The 24,115-nt window shown below is 36.1% G+C and overlaps 1 protein-coding gene across 3 annotated transcripts in view; it reads left to right on the top strand.

The window, feature by feature from the left end:
* Positions 1-24,115, top strand: part of ca8 (carbonic anhydrase VIII) — a 43,303-nt gene that overhangs the window by 6,295 nt on the left and 12,893 nt on the right. The window contains exons 2-8 of one of the 3 annotated variants that reach the window (XR_003938008.1): positions 1,206-1,391; positions 1,568-1,692; positions 8,924-9,019; positions 10,017-10,079; positions 10,219-10,267; positions 13,872-13,984; positions 22,146-22,340. Coding sequence is in view for 1 of the 3 variants with exons in the window: in XM_030161411.1 (XP_030017271.1) it covers positions 1,200-1,391; positions 1,568-1,692; positions 8,924-9,019; positions 10,017-10,079; positions 10,219-10,267; positions 13,872-13,984; positions 22,146-22,280 (773 nt within the window). In the remaining 2 variants the exon portion in view is untranslated. Of the gene's footprint in view, positions 1-1,199; positions 1,392-1,567; positions 1,693-8,923; positions 9,020-10,016; positions 10,080-10,218; positions 10,268-13,871; positions 13,985-22,145; positions 22,342-24,115 lie in introns of those variants that run through there. The other 2 variants (XR_003938007.1, XM_030161411.1) reach the window with 2 other exon arrangements.

Here is a 24,115-nt window from a genome sequence, read left to right as displayed (position 1 = left end):
AAGCAATTGCAGAGGGAAAAGACAGGGAGAAAAAAACACACGAGTGAAAATGAAAAGCATTGAAAATTAAATCTTTACACCATCATCATGGCTGTGCATGTACATGGTGTGATATGGGGGTGGGGGGTGGGGGGGTCACTGGTCATTTAGTCTAGAATAGTTTTCACCTGCAAAATACATGAGGTACTTTTTAGTTTCTTAGTATCTTAACCCTTTAAGATCTAGACCAGTGGTTTCCAAACTTTTTTGGCCCGTGACCCCATTTTAACATCATAAATTTCTGGTGACCCCAGACATTCAAAACAGAGACTTTTTTTTTTTTGCTAAAATTTATTTGTTTTTGATCATATAATAGTTTGCTATACTATGTTGCAAATAAACGTTAATTGTAGTCGACATTTAGTCTATATAATGTATATTATTACGGATGGGGGCAGAAAAGCCAGGTGTAGATTACTGCACAAAGGGAGGATTTTATTTTCCTTAGTCAGGATATGTACAGTCAGTCCAGCTTGGATTTACAAGGCTGACAGTTAATACTGAACAAACAAGAACTCAAACTATGAATTATGAAAGAGCTGCAGCATCTGAAACCGACCACAATGAACATTTGACAGATAAACAGTACCACAGTGCTTCAGTTTCAGCTTCACAGTTTGTCATGTCTTTTATGTATTGGGATTGTCTCTGTCAACTCACCAGATATTTTTTATTAGTAAGTTTTTATATTTATCAATTACTAGAAATTTCAGACGACCCCATCTGAATTTCAGGTGACCCCACATGGGGTCCCGACCCCAAGGTTGGAAAACACTGATCTAGACCTATTTTTTGACACAACTTACTTTTAGTGATTTATGACAATTTATTATAATATTGTCCTGGTAAAATTTACCATCAACTGAACACAAAATCAATTGTCTACAGCCACTATCATTTGTCAAACTACATGGCTTTTATTTGTCAGTCAATGTTGCAGAAGATGAAGGTGTTTCCATGTCCATTACAGATCCACAAAACTACAAAATGGGTCATATCTGATGCCGCTGGAAAGCTGGGAAATAGCATTTTAACCTGAATTACTTACATGTATTGATCATATATTGATATTAGTGGTGCGTTAAATCCTTATCTTTTGGGAAGACAGAGCTGAACTGCACACCAAACTCACCATCTATTTGTGTTTTTTTTTGTCACAGGTGTAGAGTGGGGACTCCATTTCCCAGCAGCCAACGGTGAGTACCAGTCTCCCATTAACTTGAACTCCAGGGAGGCTCAGTATGACCCATCCCTCCTGGATGTCGGCTTATCTCCAAACTACGTGGTGTGTCGGGACTGTGAGGTTATCAATGATGGACACACTGTTCGCATCATCCTCAAGTCCAAATCAGGTGAGACGTCAACACACATTACACTCTGAAGAGACACACTGTGAAGACAAAGTTGTGTATCTTATTTAGGATCACCTTTTCTTAAACTTCCATATTTGCACAGACCTCTTTAATCTATACCTTGTTTCCTGTATGTGTCTGCCCATGATGCCTTGGGTTTCCTGTGCTGTTGCTAGTGGTTACCGGGGGCCCTTTGCCGAGTGATCATGAGTATGAGCTTCATGAGGTCCGATTCCACTGGGGAAAAGAAAACCAGAGAGGATCAGAGCACACTGTCAACTTCAAGGCTTTCCCTATGGAGGTAGAGTGGATAGGGAACACACACACACACACACACACACACACACACACACACACACACACACACACACACACACACACACCTACACACACAAAATAAAGCCTTGGAAAACAGCCTCTAAATGACTGAAGAAATACAGTGTTTAGACACTTAGACATGTGGCATTGACGTTTGTCCTTCAGATAACAGTGGAAGGCCATGAGGAGTGATACTTTTTGGTGGCAGATTTTTTTCACAAGACTGAAAGTGTTTCTCCACGGGCTGTAAACTGGAAACAAAAGAATTAACACAGAAGCAAAAAAAAATTATAATAATTGTAGAAGCAGGTAGTCTATTTGTATCCTCTCATCTTCATGCTAACCTATAGGACACAGGTGTCAAACATGCGGCCCGGGGGCCAAATCCGGCCCACCAGAGGGTCCAGTCCAGCCCTCAGGATGAATTTATGAAATGCAAAAATTACACTAAAATATTAACGATCCTTTCTGTTCAGGTTCCACATTCAGATGAATTCAATCTTCAGTGGGCAGGACCAGTAAAATATTATCATAATAACATAGAAATAATGACAACTCTAAATGTTTCTGTTTGTCAAGTAAATATTTTCATGTATTTACACTAAAACAAAGTATAATTTCACAAAAATGTGAATAATCTGAACAAATATGAACAACCTGAAATGTCTAAAGAAAAATAAGTACAATTTTAACAATAATCTGTATGTTATTAAATGTTTTGTGTGTTTGTAGATCCACTGTGATCTGTATGTTATAATGTACATGTGTAAATGATAAACTGAGGCAGAACATTGTTAAAATTACATTTATTTTTTCAGTTTATTCATGTTATTCACATCTTTTGAAAGGATAGTTTGTAGATGTAAACCTTTTCATAATGTAAATTTACTTTTCTCTAAAACAGATAAAAGTTTGGAGTTGACCTTATTTATATATTATTATGTTATTATTTTACTGGTTCGGCCCACTGCAGATCAAATTCAGCTGAATGTGGAACTGAAATAACATGAGTTTGACACCCCTGTTCTAAAACATAAACAAAAATTTGAAGATGATATTATTTATATATTATCTTGTTGTTATTTTATTAGTCCGGCCCACTTCAGATCATGTTGGGCTGTATGTGGCCCCTGAGCTCAAATGAGTTTGACACCCCTGCTATAGGATAATAGTTAAACCACAGAAGTACCTGATACTCTGAGCTCACTTGCATAAAATCTAAACATATTTTCTCCCAAAACATTCAGTTATTATCTTAAATGTCATCCTTTTGTGCTCAGGTGCAGACTCTCAGAGTACATGTCCCAGCACTGAACATCTGGCATTTCGCTGGAATCAAAGGTCAAAACTAAAACCTTACAAATGTCAGTCTGTTCTAAGACAACATTCATGTGAACAGTGGAATTCATGCTGTTTATCCTGGCCCTCTGTGTAAAGCTGGGCACTGATTTAATAACTGTCAGGTTGATTATGAGTGTGATGTGGATGTGACGACTGCACAGGCCCTGTTCCACCTGGATTCAGCCAACGGTAGCAGATAAAAAGATAAAATCTGATGTTGGTGATTGTGTGATGAAGTCCTGTCCCTTCCAGTTGTGCCTCATGAAACCTAATTATGAAAAAAAAACAAAAACATTATAATCAAGTTATTTGCAATTTCATTCTCATATGTAATGCATCATTTACACTTATGATCTTTGTCAATTTAAAAGATAATTTTATAAAGTCACAGTTGAACTATCAAACTGTGAACATACATAAATAAAGGTTAACTTGCCTTATTATTCCCATGGGGAAATTCAGTCTCTGCATTTTATCCTTCCTAATTTACACATAGTACCTAGCATTAGCATCAGCATCAGCACATACAGTGACCCTGAAGGCACTCCTCTGACCTACATGGACCTGTTTTTAATGATGGGGGAAACTGGAGCACCTGGAGGAAGTTAGTAAGTGTGAAGAGAACAGGTTTACTCAAGACAAAGAGGTTTGACTCAGAGTTGAACCCAGAATCTTCTTGCTGTGAAGCATAAGTGCTAACCACTACCCCACCGCATAACTACAAATGTGCTGAATGTACATTAAGTTACAGAAGTGACTGCAGAGGTCATTGTAACTTTATTTCGACACAATCTGCTCAGTGTCAAGATTCAACTTGACCAGACTGTAGTGCCGTGTTTTTCAACCTTAGGGTCGGGACCCCATGTGGGGTCGCCTGGAATTCAAATGGGGTCGCCTGAAATTTCTAGTAATTGATAAAAAAACAAAAAAAACATACTAATAGAAAATATATGGTGAGTTGACAGACATACTCCCAATACATAAAAGACATGACAAACTGTGAAGCTGAAACTGAAGCACTGTGGTACTGTTTATCTTTCAAATGTTTATTATGGTCAGTTTCAGATGCTGCAGCTCTTTCATAATTCATAGTTTGACTTCTTGTTTGTTCAGTATTAATTGTCAGTCTTGTAAATCCAAGCTGGGCTGACTGTACATATCCTGACCAAGGAAAATAAAATCCTCCCTTTGTGCAGTAATCTACACCTGGCTTTTCTGCCTCCGTCCATAGTAATATACATTATATAGACTAAATGTTGTCTAAAATTAACGTTTATTTGCAACATAGTATAGCAAAGTATTACATGATCAAAAAAAATTAATTTTCACCAAAAAAAAGTTTCTGTTTTGAACGTCTGGGGTGGCCTGAAATTTGTGATGTTAAAATGGGGACACGAGCCAAAAAAGGTTGGGAACCACTGCTGTAGTGGTTTTCACGTCTTAATACTTAAAGGTGTGGGAGACTTTCGTGACCAATTTTTCATCAAATCTGTAAAACCTCAGTCATATCCTCAGTATCACGAATCTGTAAGTCTTTCTGTGATTACACACCTGAATCTCTTGTATTACGGTGAACAATTTCAAAGTGCTATCCACCATAAACAAGCTGTGTGTCTGCATTCAGAGCCGGGAGGTCACTCAGGCATCTTCGGAATTTTGTCGCAACGTGCATTGTGGGAAACGGAGGCTCGCGCAGCCACCTGACAGTGGCAACTGCTAAAGACATGACGCGGAAATGGCAAGAGTTCCCTTCCCTCTATACATATTCCTCCAGCTGTTTCCGTGTTTCAGACATTTCCGCATGTTTGTTTCATCCCTATAATACCATATGGTTGCGCTGCTGCTGCCGCTGCAGGTGGCTGCACGAGCCTCCATTTCCCACAATGCACAATGCGACAAAATTCCAAAGATGCCCGAGTGACCTCCCGGCTCTGTTTGTAAACACATGGTTTGTTTATGGTGGATGGCACTTCGAAATTGTTCATCGTAATGCAAGAGATTCAGGTGAGTAATGACAGAAAGACTTACAGATTCGTGATACTTAGGCTGTGACTGAGGTTTTACAGATTTGATGAAAAATCGGTCACGAAAGTCTCCTGCACCTTTAATATATAATACTTTTCCCTCTCACCCTTGAAGGGTGAGGTAAAATGTACCAAGGCAGTGGCTGTTTTGGTGTTAGCTTTGGTGTTGTTGTGTATCACATGACAAAAGATGCAGTCCACTGAGCTGTTCAACACAACACTAGATATTTACCTCCGCCAAGGAGGTTATGTTTTTGCCAGGGTTTGTTTGTCTGTTTGTTTGTTTGTTTGTTTGTCTGTCCGTTAGTGTGCAACATAACTCAAAAAGTTATGGACAGATTTGGATGAAATTTTCAGGGTTTGTTGGAAATGGGATAAGGAAGAAATTATTAAATTTTGGTGGTGATCGGGGGTGGGGGGGCCCACGGGGGGCGCCACTGATCAGCCTTGGCGGAGGTCTGCGCTCTCCGAGTGCTTCTAGTTCTGTACTACTGTTCCCCACAAACCATGACTTTCTTTAAAAAATTATCTATTAAATCGACAAACATGATATGTATGATATAAATGGTGGCATAATTCAATACGGATCAAAAAAATTACCAGTCTCTTTCACAGTTTGTCTGAAGTTAGGTGTCAAAAAATGGAAGGGGCAGGACTTCAGTTTTCTATTGGTGAAATCACTGTCTGAAAAACAGTAAAGAAACTCAAGCTAAGGATAAAAAAGAAAAAGGAAAACCAAACCTAAGCTAAGAAGCTACGGTAAATTACTGAACTCTGGCTGAACCCTCATTTGGAAAGATATACCATTAAGCTCTTCTACATTACACCTGGTTTTACTACACAGGCTGATAGCTTTACCTACTATTTTATCACATTACTATTCTCTCTAGAAATGATGCAGTCTTCATTGCTTTTACTTTTTCGTAAATCTCACTGAAATTCTGCAATTTTCCCAATTATTTGCATCTAAGTTGACAAACACCACATGAGCTGTTTATACATTCCATGAATATCATTAGTGTGTTCTGTGTTTTGTCTCAGTGCTCTTCTCTGACTGTCACAGATGAACATTTTCTCCAGTCTTTGGATACAGGTTGTATTCATGCTGTGTCCAGAATGTATCAGGTCTAAGTGAGGGCCCACAGAATCCACATTCCTTCCTCTGTACAAGATTTTTTTTTTTTTTACAAGTTATCTTAAATATGGGTGTGAGACATGTGGGTTTCCTCAAAATGACCCTCTTTTTGCACCACATAGCCTCTCATTTTAACCCCACCCACCCTGCATCACAGTTCAACATAACAGAGAAAAACTTAAACTAATAAAGACTTACACAATAACAACACCCTGCTACCAGTTCAATATCCTTTAATGTGTTTTCAATCCAACTGTTGTGGGACAAAACCCCACATCAATTTCACTAAAAGCACATTAGGAAGAATTCTTCAATAGTCCATATGAAAGGGAGGAGTGATTCCACTGAGCAAAACTGTTTCAGTCATATGATACTATAGCTCTACGCCTTTCCATTGCATCCTTTTTATTTGTGTTTCAGTGGGTTGATGTGCAAATGTCCTTGGTACTTTAGCACAGTTACTTGTTAAATATTTGTCTGGTGATTGTTCAGTGGTGTACAGTTTTCAATGTAATTCAAGATTATGCAGAAAAAAGTCATGACCAAGATGCAGCATAACTTATCTATGTACAGGGTGGGGAAGCAAAATTTACAATGAACATTTAGTTGTTTTTTCTCAGCAAGCACTACGTTAATTGTTTTGAAACCAAACATATATTGATGTCATAATCATACCTAACACTATTATCCATACCTTTTCAGAAACTTTTGCCCATATGAGTAATCAGGAAAGTGAACGTCAAAGAGTGTGTGATTTGCTGAATGCACTCGTCACACCAAAGGAGATTTCAAAAATAGTTGGAGTGTCCATAAAGACTGTTTATAATGGAAAGAAGAGAATGACTATGAGCAAAACTATTACAAGAAAGTCTGGAAGATACTATTAAAGAAGAATGGCAGAAGTTGTCACCCCAATATTTGAGGAACACTTGCACAAGTTTCAGGAAGCGTGTGAAGGCAGTTATTGAGAAAGGAGGAGGACACATGGAATAAAAACATTTTCTATGATGTAAATTTTCTTGTGGCAAATAAATTCTCATGACTTTCAATAAACTAATTGGTCATACACTGTCTTTCAATCCCTGCCTCAAAATATTGTAAATTTTGCTTCCCCACCCTGTATATCAAAAGCAAAACTGTTACTCAGGAGCAACAGTTTGACACATTCTGTCACAGAACTAACACTGCACCTACATAAACTACATCCATCTGTAGCAGGGGTCTCAAAGTCATTTTCTTTCAGGGGCCACATTCAGCCCGATTTGATCTCAAGTGGGGTGCACCAGTAAAATAATAACATAATAACCTATAAATAATGACAACTTCAAATTTTTGTCTTTGTTTTAGTGAAAAAAATAAAATAAAATAAATTATGAAAATACTTACTTTTATAAACTATCCAAACAAAAAAAGATGTGAATAACCTGAAAAAAACTGACATTTCTTTAGAAAAATAAGTACAATTTTAACAATGTTATGCCTCAACTTATCATTTCTACATGTGCATTATGGATCAGATCTACAAAGACACTAAACACTTAGTAACAGGCAGAAAATTATTAAAATTGAGCTTCATTTTCTTTAGACATTTCAGGTTTTTCATATTATTCACATTTTATTGTTACAGTGCAGTTTGTAAATGTAAATATTTTCATAATTTAATGTTATTTTTTGCACTAAAAGACAAAAATTTGAAGTTGTCATTATTTATAGGCATAATGTAAGATTATTTTCACATCTAACCGAGAAAAAAATATGGAGTCATTATTTTTTGTAGGTTTTTATGCTGTTTTTATTTTACTGTAGATCATATTGGTCTGTATGTGGAACCTGAACTAAAATGAGTTCACAGCCTTGACTGTTGAATTTTTTGCACTTTGCAAATTCATCCCAGGGGCCGCATTGGAACCTTTGACGGACCGCATTTGGCCCCCGGGCCGCATGTTTGAGACCCCTGATCTATAGGTATTATTGTGCACACATACAGTGGTGGCCAAAATTATTAGAATACCTGACAGATGTGAAAATATTGACCTTTTTTTGCTTCCAGAACATGATTTCATTTCATAATGTTCATGAAACATGCAGATGGTTGTACAACAAATATTAGATGAAGAGAGTCCTAATGTTTTTATCCACGTTTAACTTTAATATTTACATGTTGAGCAGGATAGGCTTTGTGTATTCTGCTGAATCACAGAAATGTGCACCAACACTCACCATCACCATCAGTTTAACCACGATCACACCTGAATATGATTATACAAGGAATTTGGCTTCATCTGTGAAGGAGCATGGTTGTGTGGCAGTGAAATAGGCCTAGTTTGTCTCTACATGCTGTTTTGATCAGTTACATGCTGTATTTTTCAGGATAGTTTGTAAATGTAAACCTTTTCATAATGTAATTTCACTTTTTTGCACGAAAACAAAGAGGAAAAATTTGTTGTTGTCTGTGTTTATATGAGACCTGTATGTGTTCCCTGAACTAAAATGAGTTTGACACTCATTTTATAGTCATTTATAACTATTGGACCAACAGGTTTTATCCCTTCTCAGATTATTTTGATAAAAGAGCGTCAGTGCAGACCATAAGGCTCCTCCGTCACCACCAGCTGCTGGGTCCACACACTTGGTCATGCCACTGTTCCTTCCACCTGTCTTCAACAACCACCTCTCACATACAGGTTGTGTTTTGTTTACCTTTTTGCCCTTAGCTCCATCTGATCCACTGGAACAGCACACTCTTCAATACTCTAGAAGACGCACTGGGGAAAAAAAATGGAGTCCTCATCATAGCGCTATTTGTGCAGGTAAATGTCTACATAAGACAAGAGGAGCTCTACTGGAAGATTTTCAGAAAATTTGTTGTATATTTTCTAATTTAATAAATATGTTGTAATAAATAAATTGAGGAAAAATATTACTTACAGTTTGCACAACAGTGTAATAGGGTAAGACCACATAAGGAAATGGATAGAAGGAAGATATTTTCTAGGAAAAATGTTTTAGATTTCTGATATATATGACTATAAATTTGCAAGAAAATACATGAAAATTCTCAGGGAAGTGGCAAATTTACAAGAAAAAATTAAATTCTAGCTGAGTGGTTTGTATAGAGCTGCCATATGGGAATTAAGGGTTTATGGTGGAATTTTCTAATTAATTTACAACTTTAATTTGGAAAATTCTGACTCTTTTCCTTTAAATATTACCCCCTCCTCATGCTCCAATTTCTTTTTTTATTTCACCTAAAGTGGCCCTGAAATGCCAAGTTAGAGCTTAAAATAATTAAAAACCCATCCACACCTTTTCAGGGTGTCATTGTTTTTCTTCCTTGAATTGTAATTATTGTTTTGTTCTATGGGAGTGAACATGTTTAATTTCAGATAAGTTTTAATCAGTGTGTTGATGAAAGTATGACACAGGCTGGAAAATACCTTCTGGTACAATTACACTACATTTTTCTCTGAAGAAAATTTGGCTTAAGCTGATAAAAGGTTCGACGTCTGAGTCACAGCAGTTGAATCACACCCGGTGAGAAAACACCCGCTGGGTATTTCCTCCAGGTTTCACACCAGACAGTCCTGACCTCCTGAGGCCTCAGTCTTTACACCACAAACCCAACGATTCCTGTGTTTGACAGATCCCGTCGTCTCCACATCCTTTCCACTTCCTGTCAGGATACAGCTGATAAAATCTACTATGTTGTGACTTTCAAACAATCGCTGACGTCTTTCTGAAGAAGATCCAAAATAAGTAAGTGGGGACAAACTGACCACGTACCTGAAAAGTGTTGTGTTTTTTCAGATCGGTAAAGAACATCTGGGACTAAAGGCCATCACTGAAGTTCTACAGGACCTGCAGTACAAGGTGAGACAAACACCAGACGGATCAGAAGAGGTTGGCATCACACAGGTTTAGTTAAAGATAAAGAACAACTGATCAATGACTCATATTGGATGTGGATTAATGCTGATAATAATACTGTTGTGATATTTATTTTCATTAGGGGAAGAGCAAGATCATCCCCTGCTTCAACCCCAACACTCTGTTACCTGGTAAGAAGAAAATAAAAGTACATAAACACAAATAAAAACAACTGGTCCTAGCCACAAGAAACCCCACCCTTCGCACATATTGTAGCTTATTTTAGCATCAGTCCAGCTGATATCATCATGTCTATGCGTGTGCTGATGTCAGCATATCAGTTGCCTCTATATATGTGCCAAGTTTGAAGTAAATTGAAACATAATTGATGTTTTTATAGGCATTTGAAATTTTGCCCATTATAAGAAAAATGGGAGAAAAAAAAGATGTAAAAAATTCATAAAAAATGCTAACTTTGGCCTACTTTTTCCAAAATGATACCACATCAATTGTGGGTCACTGGCAATCTATAAACCCAATTTGGTATGAATTCAACCAATAGTTTTGCTGCTACAGACATTTGAAATTTTGCCCATTATAAGTAAATTGGGAAAAAAAAGGTTTTAAAAATTCATAAAAAATTTTAACTTTGACCAACACTCTCCAAAATGTAATCACATCTATTCTGGGTCACTGGTAATCTATAAACCCAATGTTGTATGAATTCAACCAATAGTTTTGCTGCTAGAGTGTTAAACAAACAAACCACACCAAAAACAATACCCCTTGCCTCCCCTTGGGTGGGCAGAGTAATAAAAGTTTTATTACCACAGTTTATGGTGACTGTCTATCATCAATTCATTCATTTATTCTTAAAGTGTCAGTTTGTAATATTTAGTGAAATCTAGTGGTGAAGTTGTGCAATACATCTAGTAGACCACCCCCACCTCCAGCCAATGCTTGTTTGGTCCATCCTGGGCATTTTAGTTTTAGATATATAAAGGCTGGTCCACTCCAAGACATAGAAGATGACAGAAATTAACCATAAAAGTAGATACTGGCTGCTCTAAAATGTAAATAGGAGAAGAGGAGTCTATTCTGATCCAATAGAAACACAATAATGCAACATGGTGGTCTCTGTGGTATAGAAACAGCTCATTCTAAGGAAAACAAAAGCAGCCAAATAATGAAAATGAAATTCCACACACCCATTACCCCCTCCAAAAACAATAAACTAAACGCTGTCTAAGACTTTTGCACAATACTCTACATTATAGTAATATTATTGTATATTATATTATATAGCAATTTTATAGTATATTATAGCAAAAAAAAAAAAAAAAAAAAAAAAAAAAAAATATATATATATATATATATGTGTGTGTGTGTGTGTATATATATATATATATATATATATATATATATATATATATATATATATATATATATATATATATCCCCCTTCCTCAAAGTTAAATGAGGGAGGTTAAAATACCCAACAGCCGGTTTCACAATGTGAAAAAAAAGTACAAGGATTCCCACTTTTTCTTAAATCTGCTCTAAATTTTAACTTAAACTTGGGCTGGTTTCTACTCCTCAACTAAATGTAATGAAAATCAGTGCAGTGGTTTTTGTGTAATCCTGACAGTCAGACAGATAAATGCAGGTGATCACTAAACCTTTATGGTAGAAGTAAATATTGTTCATTTATAAAGTTTAAGTACTGGGCACCTGATGTTTCCTGCTCTGTTACATGTTACTTTATCAACTATATATCCTGTAAAACTTATGGTTTCCAAATCACACTTGTAAAAGCTTTATATTCGATAAAATACTAGTGTTCCTGCTGGTAGGTTCTTCCCTTAAACTGATATTTTATGTGGCAAAGAGAAACAGTGATACTCGGAGACCAGAGGGTAGAAATATAAGAAAATACAGATGGATTACCATGATGCATAAAGAATCTAAGTAGTTCCTTATACTTGAGACTTTTCCTCCAGCCTAAACATGACAGTGACTACAATTACATGCACATAATATTCTGTTTTTTGCACTTCTTCAGAAAAATCTAAAATCCCTATTATGCTGTTTATATGACTAAACTAAAATGAATATTCCATTAATAGTCCTGGTTACATTCAGTCATGCATACCCTGATTAAAGCCAGTGTTTTTCCACTGGTGGCAGATGTTCCACTGTGTGAACTCGACCACCCTCTTTTGTACCTTCAAACACCTTCTGGAAAAGGTCAGGTTTTAGATACTTGCTCACATCCAAAAAACCTGTTTGTATTCTCTGTCCTCATGTTTAACAGTAGGTGTGTTTCTCATTCTGAGCGGATATGTGGATCCATATGTGGGTGTTTGACTTCAGTCCAGATGACTGTAAACAGGGGTCATGTGTCGCAAGCTGCAGTATGTGCACATTGGATTAATTTTCCAAATGCGCTGCATTACCGTTCAAAGAATCCTCATTAAACAGAACTAACATTGGCCTATTCCAATTCTCTTATTTGGAAATGGTCCATGAGTAAAAAACAGCCTAAATCAGAATATCCAATGGAATGTGCTGTTTATAATTCGTCTGTCAGTCAGAGTATTGTCATGTCATGTTTAGAATAATAGTGGAATAATACTGTGGATGTAGACTAATCCTACTCAGTGACGTGTCCATTACAGAAGGACATATAAAACAACATCTGGTCCACAGATGTCAAACATGTGGCCCGGGGGCCAAAACCGGCCCACCAGAGGGTCCAATCCGGCCCCTGGAATGAATTTGTGAAATGTAAAAATTACACCGAAGATATTATCAGTGAAAGATGTTGAATCTAAAGTGGTAAATCAGTAAAATACTATCATAATAACCTATAAATAATTTTAAAAAAGCTAATTTTTCTGTTTTGTTTTAGTGTCAAAAAAGTAAAATTACACAAAAATGTTTACATTTACAGACTAGCCTTTCACAAAAAATATGAACAACCTGAAATGTCTTAAGAGTAGTATGTAGTATTTTACCAATATTCTGCCAATTATTAAATGTTTTGTGTATTTGTAAACCCACTGTGTGATCTGCAAGTTGTGATGCACATGTATAGATAATAAACTGGGGTGTAATATTGTTAAAATTGCACGTATTTTTCTTAAGAATTTTCAGGTTGTTCATATTTGTTCATGTTATGTTCAAGTACGGTTCATAGATGTAAACATTTTCATTACGGAATTTTACTTTTTTCACTCAAAAACATGGAGAAAACTTTGGAGTTGATATTATTCATAAGTTCTTATCCTATTATTTACATTATTTTACTGGTCCGGCCCACTTTATTTCATATTAGGCTGTATGTGGCCCCTGAACTAAAATGAGTTCGACACCCCTGATCTAGTCAGTCTAAGCAATGAACGTAGACAGATCCCTCCCTATAGCAAGGTTAATACTAAATAAAAATAGCTATGAAAGATAATGTTTTATTATGAGGCTCAGTATACTCAGTTTAGATAAATAAAGCACATCACTGTCACATCTGATTGTTTTTTTTTTTCTCTTTTTGTTATACTCTTTCCTGCAGCTCAGAGGCACAGCTTAAACAAAACAATAGTAATATTAGGTGGATATGGTCACTCCTCACTTGCATTTGAAGTGTTTATGACCATGAGGAAAAAACCTGTTTCAATGTTGATACGATCACCTGACTATTGACTTATGTTCATTAACACCTGAATTTAAACTTATTTTCATGTGCTACATTTTTTCTTCCGAGTGTTTTATTGTGTTATAAATGTAATGTGTCCTCAGACCCGCTGCTGAGAGACTACTGGGTGTATGAAGGGTCTCTGACGACTCCGCCTTGTAGTGAAAATGTGACCTGGATCCTGTACCGTTATCCTCTGACCATCTCACAGTTACAGGTAAAACATACGACACAGACATGTTTAAATCTTCACACCGTTGTGGTTGTATCCTTTTCTGTTTTCAGTATGACCTTAACTTTTTCCAACTACCTTTTTTGTTTTTAGTTTAATGATAAATAGCATCAATGATATAACGCTTCCATCTGAGGATTAACAGACATTATTACAGTGGATAGTAGCAGGTGTGTCAGTAGCAGGTTTCTTTTGTAAATCACCTATACAAGCACAAAAATGCAATTTCAGTGGGTTTATATATGTATATAGTACTGACATTCTCAACTATTAAGGGCAGGAGCCTATCATGTACCAGAATGGAACCACGGCTATACGCTAACCACGTGTGAAGTAACACTTCATCTCCACAAATTATTTCACTTAATGTGAATAAAGTGAGAAGCTATAAAATAATGTAAATAATATGTAAAGCCAAATTAAAGTTACTCCCTGTCTGTGTGCAAAGGTTCTTCTCAACACATGAGTCTAAATATGATTTGCGAGATGTTTGTAAATTTGTTGTACAAAAAGCTAAAAAAGAGACTAAAAGAAGATGTATATCTGTTGTTAAACTATGGAATGAGGCCAGCATGGATTTAAGAATGTGTAGCCTATTTTTGATATTTAAAAAAAATTGGTACATATGGCAATTTTTGAGGGATACAGTTGTTAAGCTCTAATAAGTAATAGGTAAATCATTTATTTTTGATTCTACATTAAATTATTATTAATTTGGTTGGTTAAGTTTTCTATTTTTCTGGTTTATTTTCACCTTTTTATGTTTTTGCTTGTTTGTTTGTTGTATGCATTGTTGTTTTTTTCTTTTTTCTATATTGAATGCTAGGTAGCTGAATTTGTTACGTAGGACAGACATTAATATAAGCATTCTGCCTCTGCCTGGGCCTTTTCAGTCATTAACCTGTTGGTAATGTTTGTAGTGTTGACACTGGTTGTATTATTATGTAATGGCTGAATAAAGAATTTCATCATCATCAAGCTTATTGTTCTATTAAAGGTTTCTCCTTCAAACAAACATTCCGACAGCTGGTTAATGACTGTGTTTTATAATCTTCACGTGTTTCATCAGCTGATAGTTTACATTATAGCTCTGTTTTTAGACAGAAAACAATAGTAAAACCTCAATCATTTCATTTTTTATACAGTTCATGTTGTCAATAGCTGCCATAAAGATAAGTTTCGAACAGTGATACTCGAAGTGTGGTCCACGAGAGGATGTCATAAAAAAGCCAAATTTATATCAGTGTTTCTCAAATCACCCTCATCTGACTTCCAAAGCTAAGTTACAAGTACAGATATTTTTTTCTAAATTAAAAGTGAATCAAATGTATCCTAAATAAGCTTAAGAGTAGACTTTTATTGAATTTGTCGATGCAAACCCACATTTTGCGTCACCATCTCTTTACAATTAGGTTTCCTAGGTTGTCTATCGTCATATCAAAGACCTCTTGTGACTTGTGAATTGTGGTGGAAATGAAGTAGAATAGCTAAATAATCAGAAACGAAGAGTGAAATGAAACAAAAGGAAGAGTGACTTGAACAGTTCTAAAATACGACAATGGATCGGTGACTGAAGCTGGAGATACAACAACCAATGTTTGCAAAAAGGTGCAAAGACATTCTGTTAGCATTGAGCTGTTAGCACCATTTGTAATATACTGCAGACTTAATTTGTAATATATAAAATATGATAATATTGTAATATAGGCTTTTTAAAAGTTTTTTTTAGGGTGGGAGTGGGAAACTGGCCGGCTGGTTAGGTGGTCAGTGATTTTTTAAAAATTTTTTATGATAAAGTGGTCCTTGGTGTGAAAAAGTTTGACACCCCTGGTTACTGTTAATAGAATAACAGTAACATTGTATATTCAATGCTTTTGTTTTTGACACGTCTTTAACATTGATTCTCATCTTCATCTCAGTTTTGGCATTAGTTTTCGGCTTCATAAGAGACCAGCAGAGTGTCTCACTACTCCCTCTAGTGGTCACATTCAGTCACAGTTACTTGTCGGCTAGTGACTGAAGAAATTCAGTTCGGTGTCTTTAGCAAAAAAATCAAAATTCTTTACTCTTGACACTCTTAGGATACCTTTCCCCACTTTTTTTTTTTACTTTATTTTTATTATTTATTTTATGTACATTACAAAACAAGACAAACATAGGGGGCATAGTGGATACATTGACTACAGTAAACCTGGTGACTAACAATTGTTTTAGTAGTGTGACGTTGAAATGAAAATTGTCCATTTCTTCCATTTATCATGACACTGTTCTTCTTCAGTCCTCAGTCTATGGGTCAGAATCTCCATCTCAAATATTCCAATCACAGTTTGTATCCAGTCGTTAGTTGTAGGTGGTTCTAATCTGCACCATTTTTTGGTAATAGCCTTTTTACAGGCTGCTAATAGTATTTTAAACAAATATCTATCATTTTTTCTGACATTATTACCAATAATACATCCAAAATACATCACCACAAATGTTTTAGGAATTGCATAACCCAATATCTTAACAATTGTTGAATATACATTATCCCAGAATGATGCAAGTTTAGGACATAACCAAAAGACATGTGCATGATTTACACTGATATCAACCATTCTCTCCAACAAGGTTGAACTCTGGACACATATTTAGCTGTAATTTTAGGAGTTATGAAAAATCGAATTATATTTTTCCAGAAATGTTCCTTCCATGTTCTTGAAGAAGTGGTTGACTGTTGAGTTCTCCAGATATTGATCCATTCCTCCTCTGAGACACATATTCCTAGTTCTGTTTCACCTTTCCCCACTTTTAATACAAATGCTACAAATAGATCCTTTAATATAATTGTAACTGACACTGTTTTAATGAGAGCACCTGTGGTCAGTTTCTGTCTTTCCACATCCTATTTCAGATTTACATATAATTAATACAGACTGTCAGGCTGTGTGGTTTTCAACCTGACCTCAGGCCCTCTGGCATTCTCAGTACAGGAAACCTTTGCACTCGCTAATCATTGATCATGTCACCGTGGCTCTAATAGATGTAAACTCCACCTGACTCACGGCTCCCTTCAGGCAGGTTATTGTAAACGATGATCAGGATAATCTGCTGACATTTATTAGTCTTTCATATGAACTGCCCTCTGGCTATTGGACCCTCTGAAATGCTAAAGAGAGACAGATGAAGGCTGTCCACGCTGATTCAGATCGACTTTTTATGTATAAAATCCAGATAAATACTTGTTTTTTATCACTTTACATTGGATGGGTGAATTAACACTGCAGTATTAATTCATCACATGGCAGAAAGTGGAGCTTTAAGTATAATAATTATTGTGTTTACCAGTGATATAAGTGAGAACAGAAATATATGTGTCTATTGGAGTGTAGTTTTTTTTCATACCTGTAATGTAAAGTCATGTTCAGAAAAGACGGGGTTAAAACACCAGCTTAATCTGGGAAAAAAAAAATAGAAACGGATGCTTTCTTTTACATCCAGACCAGAGAGAGACCAGATTTTTCTAAATATAAAACAATATATTATGTAATTATCGGAGACCTAGTCACAGGTACATGCCTGTGTACAACCTGGACACAGCTCCTTCTGTTGTTGTAGTTTTCAATGGTTTTAACAGGGAAAAAGAATGTAAATGGGCTAAAATTTACTTAGGGGGTCAAATGAGTGGCCATTTTTGCCAAAAAAAAAAAAAAAAGTTGTAAGAAATGTATAGAACTGTGTTGAAATAATGCTAATACATTTGTGCACAGACTACTGATATTATTTGACAGTGGAAGCTACATTTTCAGAAATATTGAATTTTGAATAGCATGTGTATGTGAAAACTTTTGCTGGTGGACGGACGTGACATTACCCATGATGATCTGGTCAGTACCAGTACTTTATTAGTAATAAACTTATATACTTACTATTGTTAATTATCCTCTTATTCATAAATGTTAGTATAGTGGATCTAAAACAATAACAGCTGACACAAAAACACAAAATGTGGCAGTGGACGGATGTGACATGGTTGTTACAGATCCCATCATACTGATGCTCGGCAGCCATGTCACCGTTTCCACAAATGATCCCTGTGCAAAAACTAGTATCGGAATTATTTATTGTATAGTTTATCATCATACTAAAGAGTAAATAACAATATAGAATTGTTATTTCTTTATAAAAATGCTTATTATTAGAAAACTGTTGATTTAAAAAGTGATGTGTGACATTCTTAATGTATGTATTGGTGTAACATAAGCAGGATGGATCAGCACCATACTCCATATTGCAACCTGTAAAAATAAAACATGTGATATGTAGGATATAATCTTGTAAGAAAAATTTGGGAATCTAAAAGAAGAGAATATTTGTTTTTCAGGTAAATTCAGTTAAAATATAACTTGGCCATTTGTGACATGAAAATATAGCATTAATTGTGATGAAATTGGACATTTTTGAGCTGAAAACATAGTTCATATGACCATCAACATGGTGTAACAGAACTGAAATCCTGTAAATTTGCATAACTTGCATTTACCAACACAAAGTTCCTTTGGGGATTCACTTATATTGATTTCTTATGCACAAAGACAGAAATAAGACCTCTAAGCAAATTTTAGCCGAAATGCACATGTTATACTATAATCACATGTGGCATCTGAAGTCCCTGGTTGCAAACTGCTAGATTAGATGCATAAGTACATTACAAACTAGATCTTTATGGAAAGTGTGAGAAATATTGAAAATTCAGAGGAAAAGACATGATAATCTGATAAAATATACAAACATATTCCAGTACAGTTATTGCAATGTGCTGGAACACACAATCTAAACATGCAGTCAGTTCTGAAAGAGTCAATAATTCATCTTTTAAAGCAGCAGATCCTGCTTTCCTGGTAAACACATCCGGCTGTGAATAACTGCTGCTGGACAAAGTGTGTGTGCACAGTGCAGATGTGCATGCAAGTGTGTCTATCATATAACAGTTGCTATGCCAACTAATTTTGCGTTTTGACAGCGGGCTATAAATCCTGCTTCTGTGAGCTGGTGGCTGTCATGTAATCAGCCATTGTACACGTGGGTAAAGGTGATACTATCTACAGCTGCCACATTTATACACCAGCAGGAAGTGACATTTTGGATCTTTTGCGTCACAGTTCACAGAATCTGAAGTTTTTGGTCAAGAAAAAAATCACCTCTGTTGCAGAACAGACTTGATTGAGAGTAAGTTATTTCCTGCTAGAATATGCAAGCTTTGATCACCAACCTGTGGGGTTTGTTTAGAGCCTGTATGTATCTGTGTTATACATATTACAGAATACATGCTGAAAGTGTGAAAGCATAGCAAGTTTTTCCATCATCAAGAGTCTTTGGGCAGGTTTGAAATGAGAGTTCAGTGCTTCTCACTTGATCATGTCTTAGCTACTCAGGACATTATGCTAATTTATGTAAATATTAGGAAAAAAAATTATCATTCTGCTGCAGACTGAGTTTGATTCTTTGGCTCTGGATTAGATTCAAGCTTTATAAGCACAAATGTGTCGCTATGTATGTCCTAGAAAACTGTAGAAGTATTTGAGAGCTGAGAAAGGCAACAACTTCCCAGCCACTGAGTATGATTTCTGAGCTTTCAGAGTACACTCTCATTGTTTTGGAGCAGAAAATAGTCCTGATTTGTTTCAGTTCTGAACCTAATTCTATGTACTTCCTAGTTTTATAGGTATTCATGAGTAGCCATGTGGTTAATAACACTACTCAGGACACGTGTATCACTGATTGATACAAACTTTAAGGAAACAAACAGGCTAGAAAGGATGCAGATTGATCAAGTAACTTATGTTTCCACAGCTAAGAAAACAGTCAGGAGTTTTTGGATGATCATATTTCTTTGCCAGACCGTCATTATATCATTACAGGGCATCTCATGACATGTGCCCCCTTCTTTTCTCTGCCAGACAGGTTCCTTTTATTTTCCCCTAATAAAAACTCAGCTCTGAAGGCTTTACCATCTGAGTGTTTAACAGCCTGAGGATACACTGAGTGAAGAGCAAATATTTAAGTACTTAAACAGTACTGTTATAGAAAAGCTGCATGTCAACACCACTGTGTAGTATCGTTATGATGGGACGAGGCTGAACTTTACATCTGTTGCAAATATTTTATGGATTTAAGCATTATTTTATGATGGAAGATATTAATGGACTGTTTTTATAGGAATAGTAAGTCAAGTTTTAGTAACTGTGCATTTGTAACAAGGAACATCCTTATCCTTAGGGAATTTTACATTTTGGATTTTCTCACATTTTCCCTCTAGACCAGGGGTGTCAAACTTGTTTTAGTTCAGGGGCCACATACAACCCAATTTTATCTCAGTAGAATAATAGCATAATAATTTAAAAATAATGACCAGTCTAAAATTTTCTCTTTCTTTTAGTAGAAAAAGGTAAAATTACAGAATAAAGATATTCACATTTGAAAATGATTCTTAAATAAAAATGTGAATAACCTGAACATCAATTAACAACCTAAAATTTCTTTAAAATAAGGGTAATTTAACAATATTATGCTTCAGTTTTACACATGTGCATTACAACTTACAGATCAAAGTGGATCCACAAATGCACAAAACGTTTTGTAACAGACATCTGGAACTGAAAAAATATAGTATTTAACTTCATCAAAACAACTTGTCCAGACTCAGTGACACTTTAGACTGTTCATGTCTTACTGTATGTGTAATTTTTGCACTTTGAAAATTCATCTTGTGGGCCGGACTGAACCCTTTTGGAGGGCTGCTTTTGGCCCACTGGCCATACAGTCATGGAAAAAAAAAATAGACCACCCTTGCTTTCTTCAATTTCTTGTTCATTTTAATGCCTGGTACAACTAAAGGTAGGGATGCACCAATACCGATACGAGTATCGGCATCGGCTCCGATACTCAGTGTGTGTACTCGTACTCGTAAAAGATATCCGATACAAATGCACCGATACTACTTATGGCCGTGTGACATTCACAGTTCAGTGCAGCAGGTACGCAGCGGTGGAATAATGTGTGGGGAGTGTGAAGAGTGTGGAGATTTTTCAAAATAAATGACGGTGATAAAAGTAACGCTGACTGCAAGTAACATTAAAGACACAGACAGATACGGATGCAGCGTTCTGTCCGTCCTCTGCGTACATTCCATCCGTTTTCCAGGTGCTGGTGGATGCATAAATAGAATGAGAATACCACCAGGAGTACAGAGCGGTGCGGACCGCCGCCAGCGGAAGTGAAAACCAAACTTACCACTCATTTCTCTTTTCTCTACCTGCTGAAGCTAAGCTGTTAAACCTTACCAGTGAAAACGCTGCAATATTAGTATCACATTAGTGTTAACTCTGTCGTCTCCATGTTTGTTATTTCTGACTTTCTTCTTTTTCTTCTCAAAAAACTTTACTCTTCTTCGTGGTATTTGTCCAGTATGGTTAATTAATAGCGGCGCCCCCTGGTGGATTAATTGAGAAATGCTCATTCCAACACATTAAATGTCAGTAGCAGCACTTTGTTCCAGTCAGACTAATGACAACGACAATAAAGCACATTTACAAAAGGAACTAAGAACTGGAATGGGTTATTAAGTACTCGTATCGGTACTCGGTATCGGCAAGTACTCAAATGTAAGTACTCGTACTCGGTCTGGAAAAAAGTGGTATCGGTGCATCCCTAACTAAAGGTACATTTGTTTGGACAAATATCATGACAACAACTAAAATAGCTTATAAGAGTTTAGTTTCAGAGCTGATATCTAGCCATTTTCCATGTTTTCTTGATAATAACCAAAATCACTTCAGTTCTTACATCAATAGTTATAACATTGTACTGCCAAAAACAGTGCTGTTAGGCATTCCATATTTTCTTTTCTGTCTGTTTTAGTCACATGATACACACAGGAGTTAGTACTTGATTGCATAACCATTGTTTTTGATGACTTTTGATGGTCTACTAATTTTTCCTTGACTGTATGTTTGACACCCCTACTCCAGATGTTCTTTTCATTTTCATCGGTTCATTTGTTGTATGTTTAGTGACTGCAGTTATTCTCCATACCGTTCAGTTCCTTCTTGTCATGTGTGGAACCATAAGATGTGAAACTGTCCCCCGTCTGTTTCTGTTTCTGCAGATCGAGGAGTTTCGGAGGCTGCGGTCCCACTTCAAAGGGGCGGAGCTGCCAGAAGGGAATGATGGGATGTTGGGGGACAACTTCCGTCCCACTCAACCGCTCAGTGATAGGACGGTCCGTGCTGCCTTCCAGTGACACCAGCTGTCCATGGACAACCTCCAACAACTTTGGGATCTAGTGATACAAGTGTAAAAGGTACAACATGTTGCAGACTGACACATAGGACATGTTCACTGAGGTCATGTAAGTGTGATTATGGCTCTTTAATGATTTTCAACATGATGCCTCAGGTGAAAACCACACCTCAGAGACTGAATTCTTGTCAAAGCTGCAATGCTTCATAGTTTTTTTGGCATCACTGGGCAAACTTTACCTTTCAGTACATTGTAGTTCATGTGGTCTGAGAGGAAACAACAATTCTACCCATGTGGACTCTGTTTTCAGGCTGTACAAAATGTAATCCGTTGCACAGACTTTAGCTAATCACAGTATTTTCAGACAGGTAGGGGGTTAAATACATCAATGACACTGTTAGGATTTACTCAGATGTGTCTACAGCTCTGCTCTGTGGAATCTGAGAGAAGTGGCTTGAGGTCTTCTGTGTTAGTATGAGGAAATATTTACTGTAATATGGTGTCAGACTTGTTTAGTCTAATATTTTAAGACTAGTTGACAATTCAACTTGAATTTTAAGAAATATTATCAAGTACAAATCAATTAAACACAATCCAATCTCAAACATTTAAGGGTTAGGGTACATAGATCTGTATGTATATGTCGTATATCTTGTGACAATGTGATTTATTCTTGATTGAAAAGCTTGGACTGAGTATGTAATCATTACACCTGGTCAAAGGTGAGTACTGATGTCTATAAATAGAGGAATGTGTCTGGAAGCAAAATTATTCCAACTTTATGGGAAACAGTGTATTAAAGCAAAAAAAGCACAAAAAGTTACATTTGTTTCCCAAACTTACAGAGCAGGGTTAAAAACATCAACCAATCATTTGTGTGAAACAGATGTCACATGACAACAACGATGAACCTGGGCCTGTTGATTTCTCCCTAAACTGTTTTGTATAAAACACACAAATGAAAAAGATAATGAAGTGAAGGACAACATGTGGAACAACAGTGACAGTGAGGAGTTGTGTAATGTGAAAATCAAATTAATTAAATCCAGTTTGTAAGATGTGTGTGTTTTTACCTGGATGCTGGACCCAGATGAACACACTACGAATGGAGGGGTAGGAGAAATTTCCCATAATTTTGTTTGAATCATCAGCAAGATGGAAGTAAACAGAGCCAAAAAGTGCAACAGTGTGATGAAAGAAATACACAAATGTACATATTTTCTTCATAAACAACTTAATCATTTGATAGACTGTTTAATGCACAGGTATCAAACAGGCAGCCCAGGGGCCAAATCCGGCCCACCAAAGGGTCCAATCCGGCCCGCGGGATGAATTTGTAAAATGTAAAAATGACACTGTAGATATTAACAATCAATGGTGTCAAAATCATTTTAATTCAGGTTCCACATACAGACACATACAGACCAATTAGATTTCAAGTGGGTCAGACCAATAAAATATTATCATATTAATCTATAAATAATAGCAACCCCAAATTTTTTCTTTGCTTTTTTGGTGTAAAAAAGTAAAATTACATGAAAATGGTTACATTACCAAACTATACTGTTACAAAAAAATGTGAATAACCTGAACAAGTATGAACAAACGGAAATGTCTTTAGAAAAGTAAATGCAATTTTACCAATATTCTGCCTGTTACTAAATGTTTTGTGCGATTGTAATGCACATGTGTAAATGATAAACTGATAAACCGAGGCATAATATTGTAAAAATTGCACTTGTTTTACTTAAGACAATTCAAATTGTTCATGTTATTCAGATTTTTAAGGGAACTTTGTAGATGTAAACCTGATCATAATATAATTTTACTTTTTTC

This window comes from Sphaeramia orbicularis, chromosome 17, assembly GCF_902148855.1.
Source record: "Sphaeramia orbicularis chromosome 17, fSphaOr1.1, whole genome shotgun sequence".
In the NCBI taxonomy this organism is placed as follows: domain Eukaryota; kingdom Metazoa; phylum Chordata; class Actinopteri; order Kurtiformes; family Apogonidae; genus Sphaeramia; species Sphaeramia orbicularis.
Note: the sequence above shows the minus strand (reverse complement) of the source record. Positions and strands in the feature narration are given on the sequence as shown.